We start from the raw sequence: 8,092 nt of genomic DNA, 5'->3' as shown, positions 1-8,092 counted from the left end.
ACAACTTGACCGACCGGTCACCGGTCTCATTATTTTCGAAAGGGAATTCTCATTACGCGTTTTCCGGCCCTAGATTGCGTTCGTAACTGAGGACAGAAGCAACTGCCCACCCATGTTCCCGATACCTCAATATTTGAATAGTAAACGCATGAATAAACATTTCTTGCCAAACAAACCCCCCACTTGCCCCATTCACACACACTATATATTCAACTCCAGGGCCAGTTAGAAACTCATCCCAAACTCTCTAACAACAGCAACTTCTTTTCCTTTCTTTCTTACAACATTAATTCAATCTCTCTATCTACTTGATCTCCGGACAACCACCATGGTTCTCTCCAAGACCGCTTCTCAGTCCGACGTCTCCGTCCACTCAACCTTCGCCTCGCGATATGTTCGCGATTCCCTTCCCAGGTAACGTTTGACACGATCCATCTTCGTGTGGTCTATTACACTCTCTAAATTAAGGGACTTTATCTCTTAGTTTCTTGGTTTTTCAAGTACATTTTTCGATACAGTGGAGTTCCAGTCCTAAGATTACACGGCATCTCGTTTAAGTGCGTGTGGTTTTTGAAGTCTATGAGAGGTCGGATCTTATTCTGACCGTAAATACTTGGGTTGTTTGGATAAAAATTATGAAGTTTATTATATTTTACTAACGATAATTTTGTAATTAGTATGATCAAAACTGAAGCCGTTTTGTAAAGATTTTGAGTTGAGAGTTTTGGTACCAAAAAAGAGATTTTTATCTTGTAATTTCATTTTCTGAAAAATAAAAGGTGATTTTTTTTGTATTTTGTAAGGTCTCAATTATTTTGTAAGATATTTTGTGAAAAAGCTGACACTCAAACTACAATTATTGGCACTACACCTCCGGTAAACATATTAATTGGCGAAACAACACTTTGAGTCCCATAAGACAAGTTCAACACTTTTCGTCCTTTGACTGAATCAGATTTTCAAAATGCTCCAAAAATTAAGAAAATTCGACGCATTTAATTCCATAAATTTCATAAAATAGAAGACTAAATATCTCAAGTTTTCTCAATTTTGAGACCTTTTTGAAAGTTTCATAAAATATAGGATTAAATATGTCAAATTTTCTCAATTTTTGAAGCATTCTGAAAATCTACTAAAAATATTGAACCCTATTCTATGAGACAAAAACTGCAATTTTGTCCATATTAATCACACAATTGAAGATTTATAGCGAGACATATTTTTAGCACAAATTCTTGCGACTTCAATAGCAATAAATCATTGGTGTGTCATGTGTGTAGGTTCAAGATGCCGGAGAACTCGATTCCGAAGGAGGCAGCCTACCAGATCATAAACGACGAGCTGATGTTGGACGGGAACCCGAGGCTGAATCTGGCGTCCTTCGTCACGACATGGATGGAGCCGGAGTGTGATAAGCTGATAATGGCTTCCGTTAACAAGAACTACGTGGACATGGATGAGTACCCCGTCACCACTGAGCTACAGGCAATTCTCTAATTCCTTATTAATTAATTACATTTATTTATAATTCTTGTTTTTTTTTCCTTTTTATCAAATAATTATTATTATGATTAATTGATTCAACCGAATTTAAGGAAAAAAAAATTGAATTTCTTCATTAATTATAATATAATTGTTAGTGATAAAAATTGTGCATAATTGTCAAAAAAAAAAGTTAATAATAATATTAATATGCTATTAAATAATAAATATATGGAGCACAAATACTTAATAATATAATGTGTTGAGGTACTATTATGATTCTTAGCTTAATTAAAGCATAAAAAACATGTTTATTTATTTATTTTATTTAATAAACAAGATTTGAATGCACTAAAATTCATTCTCTTTTTCCTAACTCCACCTTATCGGTTTTCGTTACTTTGGCATCTCCACATGATTAATATATTATTTTATATTATTACGTGATCAGATGCAACTAATTACATATATAAATAATTACCGACACTCCATAAAATTATATATTAGTACAGAAGCATCTTTACTTTTTTAAAATTACAGATACATCTCAAGTTGGGATATTGATATAAAAATTTTGCCACTACATAGAGAATGCAATTTGAAATTACAACTATGAATTCAAGGGGTGTATTTATAATTTTATAAAAAATATGAGGCATTTGTATAATAATCATAACTTCATGGATTGTCGACGTAGTATATTCTATTTATCACTAGCAGTTGTGGTGCGTCGTCTTTACTGTGTATAATAAGTAATCTTTTACATTTTTAGAATGTATTATAATAAAAATAAAATAAAAAAAAGAGAGAAAGTAAGAAACGAGGATTAATTTAAAGTGTTATCGATACAGACAAAAAAAATTATGGAATAAAGTTAAAAAATAACGTGAAGTCGCTTTAAAAAAAAATGAAAATAAACCTAATTTTAAAATGATTTAATTAAAAGTATAATTATTTTATTTAAAAATTGATAGGATTGTATCACTTGTCATAATTTGAAAGGTGAGGAAGAGTTGGTGGGCAGATTTCACTTTGAATTATTTAATAATGGACAGGTGGGTCTAATAATTAAATACACCCCATTTGTCGTGTACTAAATGGATAATGTCTCTTTTATTATTATGACCAATACGATTAGGAATTTATATATATAAATATTGTTCTCGAATATTCGATGATCACTATTACACAGCCATGTCGATAAATTATTACAAGTAGTGTCATCTGCACGCTCGATCATTCTACTTTAATTATTTAATATATTTATGGGGTTTATGACAAGAAAATAGGTAAAATCAAAATAAAATTTAAATTAATGAAAGACAAAATTCTAGACAAGAGAAGAGACAAAAAAAAGTACTAATTTTCCGATACTACGAAAATGATTATTTGTAAGAAAGCTAAATAATTGTGCATGAGACGTTTTTTCTTTTTTTGAATGATACAACGTTTATTAAATCCATTGGTATATATTGATATTTAGTTAACTAATTTTTGTGTATGTTAGTTAATTTATTTGACGTTGTAAAATATTTGATCGAGCATTGTTAATAAATCGTATATTTACTACTAATGAGATATAAAATTTTATAATATAAAAATCATATAAAAGATAATTAAATTATTTCAAATATTAATCAATTGAAACCTTATTATATATATAGCAAATCGAGCAATAATTAGAAAAAAAATTTAATTAAAGTAGCTTTACTTTTTCTTCCATTAGGGGAAAAAAGTCAGAAATTGTAATGTTGCATATTTATTTAATAAACCTACCTATGCCTGACTTTTGTGAGGACGAGTCGTGGCGGCCCCGACCCTTACTTTGTCATCAATAAAGAGAGAGAAACCATTGGTCGAGACTTTTCTTTGTTTTTCTTTTTTTTTTTTTTTGATAATTATACCTTTGAGATTTAACGTAACTACTGGTAAATTCTCTATAATTTGAAAAATTATATTTAACTCCCCAAAGTTCGTTTAACAAATTAGTTCCTTGGTTAGTTAAAATTCACCGATTTGTTGATATTAACAAAAAAGTATTATATTTACCCCAAATTGACTTAATACTGACTCATGATAAGTTAAATAAATCATTTTTATGATCAAATTATCCTGTTACATCTTCACGCGTTAGTGAATATGGGGAGGTATATTTTTATGTTATAAGGGTAGTTTAATAAGAATAAATTATTTGGCCTGCAATAAGTCAATCGAGAGTAAATATCAATTTTTCATTCAACTTTTCTGTTAATATCACCAAACTTAATAAATTTTGACTAATGGAGGAACTTATTTGTTGAATGAAAGCAAATTTCATGGACACTAAATATAATTTTTTAAATCATAGGAGATTTATGTATAATTACGTCAAATTTCAGGGAAGAAAAATGTAATTATGCCCCCCTTTTTCTAAAAGAAGCGTATATTTCACTTTATAACCTCGAAAAATATAATGTTTGAAAATTTGTAAGATATTAAGAATAACAACCTATATTGAGGTCCTTTAAATATAATAAAAGATTTGCATTGTCTGCCAATTATTATGAACTACTTTCAGTAATAAGGTTCGTTTATTTTTTTATAAACAGTCCAATATATTCAAATAAGTGGTTTACTTTGCATTATGGAGGTTGATTTCTAATACAATAAGTGAATTAAGTTGTTTAATTACCAAAACGACAACCTAAGCAAGTAATTATAACAAGGTGAATTTGAGACCAATGAACAATAATTTCTTTTCTCATTTTCTTATATATTGATTCATAATTATTTTTTATTTTCTTGAAAGCAGAACCGGTGCGTGAACATGATCGCGCATCTTTTCAATGCGCCGTTGGGCGATGGGGAGGCGGCTGTTGGTGTCGGCACCGTCGGTTCGTCCGAAGCCATAATGCTGGCCGGATTGGCGTTCAAGAGGAAATGGCAGAACAAGATGAAAGCGCTGGGCAAACCCTGCGACAAGCCCAACATTGTCACGGGCGCCAACGTTCAAGTGTGCTGGGAGAAGTTCGCCCGTTACTTTGAAGTCGAGCTCAAGGAAGTGAAACTGAGAGACGGATACTATGTTATGGACCCGGAGAAGGCGGTGGAGATGGTGGACGAGAACACCATCTGTGTGGCCGCAATCCTCGGCTCCACCCTCAACGGGGAGTTTGAAGACGTCAAGCGTCTGAACGACCTCTTGATCGAGAAGAATAAAGAAACAGGGTATGCAATTTACAACTGTTTGAAATGAAATATGATCACTGATAATTTTTTTTTTTGGAGTAAATGTGTGATATTGTGATGTATTTGCAGGTGGGACACACCAATCCATGTGGATGCAGCGAGTGGTGGATTCATTGCACCATTTTTGTACCCAGAATTGGAGTGGGATTTCAGGTTGCCTTTAGTGAAAAGTATTAATGTGAGTGGGCACAAGTATGGGCTGGTGTATGCAGGTATTGGGTGGGTGATTTGGAGGAGCAAAGAGGATTTACCTGAAGAGCTCATCTTCCACATTAACTATCTTGGGGCGGATCAGCCCACTTTCACACTCAACTTCTCTAAAGGTACGTATTCAGGGACGTTTGCAATAGTTTAATTTTAAGTTTTTATTAAATTTTTTAATTGAAAATAAATTAAAAAGTGTATATTTTGATTTACAGTTTATGATTTTGAACCATTTAAATAAATTCTTTTAAGTTAAAACATTTTTTTTTTCCAAACACTTCAACTTCAGTTGTTTTTTATTTTTAAATATTCCAAACTTATTGATCACAGTTAAAATTAGAATTTCTTTTTACGATTTATCCCTGCCACAAAAGTAAAAACTATTATAAAACCCTCGATGCCCTCTCTTCCAATTAACATAATTTTTGTTCCTTTTTTTTTCAATTACTTTTTATAGGGTTTAATGCAATTTACCCCTGTAATATTACAAATGAACAACTTACCCCCTATAAAAAAAAATAATAATTTATCCTCCTGCAGTTTTGACAATGAAACAATTTAGGGTCTTGGTGGTTTCTTCAAAATTTTAAAATATTTATTTAAAATATTCTCTCATTTCACTTACTATCATAGCTTTTGATCTCATATTTCTAAAAACAAAATCTCATGTCATACAGGTTCTAGTCAAGTAATTGCTCAGTACTACCAACTTATTCGCTTGGGTTATGAGGTAATTATTTCATCAACATCAACAAATATTCAAATATCAAACAATTCAACAGTAGATCAGATATCGGAACTTCTATATATTCTAATGCATGAGATCACGTATGTAGGGGTACCGTAACATCATGGAGAACTGCCAAGAAAACGCTATGGTCCTAAAGGCCGGCCTGGAGCGGACCGGCCGGTTCAACATTGTGTCGAAAGACAACGGTGTGCCCTTGGTGGCCTTCAGCCTCAAGGACAATAGCCGCCACAACGAGTTTGAAGTCTCGGAGACGCTCCGCCGATTCGGGTGGATCGTCCCCGCTTACACCATGCCGCCTGACGCGCAGCACGTGACCGTTCTGCGTGTCGTTATCCGCGAGGACTTCTCTCGGACCCTAGCGGAGAGGCTTGTTTTGGATATCGAGAAAGTTCTGCACGAGCTCGACTTGCTCCCAGCTAGGGTTACGGAGAAGCTAATTGGCGGCGCTGCAGACCCCGTACCTGTGGAGGAGCACCACCCCGCCGTTGTTAAGAAGACCGCCATCGAGGTGCAGAGGGAGATCACGGCGGCTTGGAGGAAGTTCGTTGCTGACAGGAAGACTAATGGCGTTTGCTAATTAAATTGAATAGTAGACCTAGCGATGATGATACAATGCACTTGTGATTTTTGAATGTGGACATATATATGATGTGAGAAGCTAATGAGCGTAATAAATAGTTGATTTATATACTTTTTGGATTTATGTAATTAGAGAATAATGAGTTTGTACTCTTATTATAATAAGTTAATATTATGTATCAATTTTAACGAATTAATTATATTATCAATGAGATTTAATATTTTTTTACCTACTTTCATTTAAAGTTTATTTTCATAAAATTTCTTTTGAGTTAATTTGAGATGAAAAAGAAATTACATAACACTTATTTACTTAAGTTAGAAAAATCGCAAATCCATTAGGAAATAAATTATCGAATATGATTCAAATGTGTCAAATTTGAAGGAACTAAATTGAAATTTAATAAAAGTTATTATGGTCAAATTACATAAGTATAGGAATTAAAGGGTTAATCTTATAAATTTATTAAAAAAAGATGAAAATTGGTGCTGCAAAACATGGCTGCCACCAAGCATTCTAAATATTAGCAATTGGCCAACACACCCACACAAAGATAGAGATGAACATATATTTATATATAAATATGTGTATAGTTGGAAATTACTAGACTAGAGCTGCAAGTTTTCACTCCCCTCTCACGGCTGCTATCTCCTCTCCTTTACTATTTTGTTTGTTGTTAATATAGTTGATTAATTACTTATTGATCAAGTATAAATGTGATGATTAATATAGGAGATAAACTTAAAATTATTCAATTTTTCCTTTTCTATTCCGGATGAAAACTAATTTTCTAAGTCTTTTTTGTTAACTGATCTAATTGTTTATTATTAATAACTGAGTAGTAAATTGAATTATTCTACCTTCTTTTAGTTGGTAGGATGATTAGATTAGTTCATTTATTAGTTCATGATTAAGTAATTAGTGTATGTTAATCACTTCGATGTAGCTAATAAATTGAAATAGCTACTCAATCTTGATTAGTTAAATTTAATATGGTGAATTAATTGGATTAACTATGTGGTTAACATTTACTAGGCAAATGTTATTTTAATAAATGATTTTTAGATGGCAAGAGAAATTGTTCATGATATTAGTTGTTCAATGAAATACTTTAAATTATTGTCAAAATATGAAAGCCGAGAGATGTGAAGTTTTGTTGTTCAATTCTTTTCTTTAATTGATAAAACACTATGATGTATGACCCAAAGGCGATCAGTCCAAGAAGAGATTTTCAGTCCAAATCAGGCCCATCAGCCTATAATGGAGACAGTCTTAACCTAAGAAGACAGCTCACTATGGCAGGTTCGGTCCAAGAGGGGAGCCCGCTAAGTTCAGTCCAAGAGGAAGCCACCACATCAGAGTCTATATAGGAAAAAAAACCTACTGCACCAAGTCCGGCCCAAGAAGTGGGCCCCGTACGGAGGCCTGTTGTACCCTTCCATGGCCAACTCAAGAGAACAAGAAGCTCGACTCTTTAGTCTAGGAGACTCCTTGCAGAGCAATAGTTTTTGTATAGAGGGAGTCCTTTTTCGTCCAAAGACGTGCTATTCAAGTCAAGAAGAGGATAAGGTCGTACCTTATCCCTAGATTCCCGCCTTTCTTCTCGGGCACACAACTCTTGAAAGGATCGTGTGGTACGGCGTGGGAATGCGCTACCGGAAGCGATAATTAAAAATGCATAATAATAAAATTGAATTGTAAAAAACAAACGAATCTAAGGGGTGTACCCTATGTAGTATAAAAATTTACACAACAATAAAATATAATCATACAAGCCTATGGTTGGGAAAATAAAAGTAGAAGCGAAAGTTAAAATCGAAATTTACTTCTTAAATTTCAAGCTTCCA

At 32.9% G+C, this 8,092-nt stretch overlaps 1 protein-coding gene across 1 annotated transcript; it reads left to right on the top strand.

Annotated features, from left to right (window-relative positions):
* Positions 1-201: 201 nt before the first annotated feature.
* LOC105167783 (glutamate decarboxylase) lies at positions 202-6,473 on the top strand. Its single transcript, XM_011087598.3, has 6 exons — positions 202-414; positions 1,281-1,485; positions 4,274-4,689; positions 4,780-5,033; positions 5,592-5,644; positions 5,751-6,473. The coding sequence occupies exons 1-6, from the start codon at positions 329-331 to the stop codon at positions 6,240-6,242; spliced, it is 1,506 nt and encodes a 501-aa protein (XP_011085900.1). The 5' UTR covers positions 202-328; the 3' UTR covers positions 6,243-6,473.
* Positions 6,474-8,092: the final 1,619 nt, after the last annotated feature.

Source organism: Sesamum indicum, linkage group LG8 (genome assembly GCF_026168435.1).
Source record: "Sesamum indicum cultivar Baizhima isolate 11 linkage group LG8, ASM2616843v1, whole genome shotgun sequence".
Taxonomy (NCBI): domain Eukaryota; kingdom Viridiplantae; phylum Streptophyta; class Magnoliopsida; order Lamiales; family Pedaliaceae; genus Sesamum; species Sesamum indicum.
The sequence above is the reverse complement of the archived record's forward strand: the minus strand, read 5'-3'. Positions and strand labels throughout refer to the sequence as shown.

Coding starts and splice junctions, on each gene's coding strand:
- LOC105167783 (XM_011087598.3), top strand. CDS start 329: ATGGTTCTCTCCAAGACCGCTTCTCAGTCCGACGTCTCCGTCCACTCA. Junction 5,034..5,591: donor CACACTCAACTTCTCTAAAG/GTACGTATTCAG, acceptor CATGTCATACAG/GTTCTAGTCAAGTAATTGCT. Junction 5,645..5,750: donor TTATTCGCTTGGGTTATGAG/GTAATTATTTCA, acceptor TCACGTATGTAG/GGGTACCGTAACATCATGGA.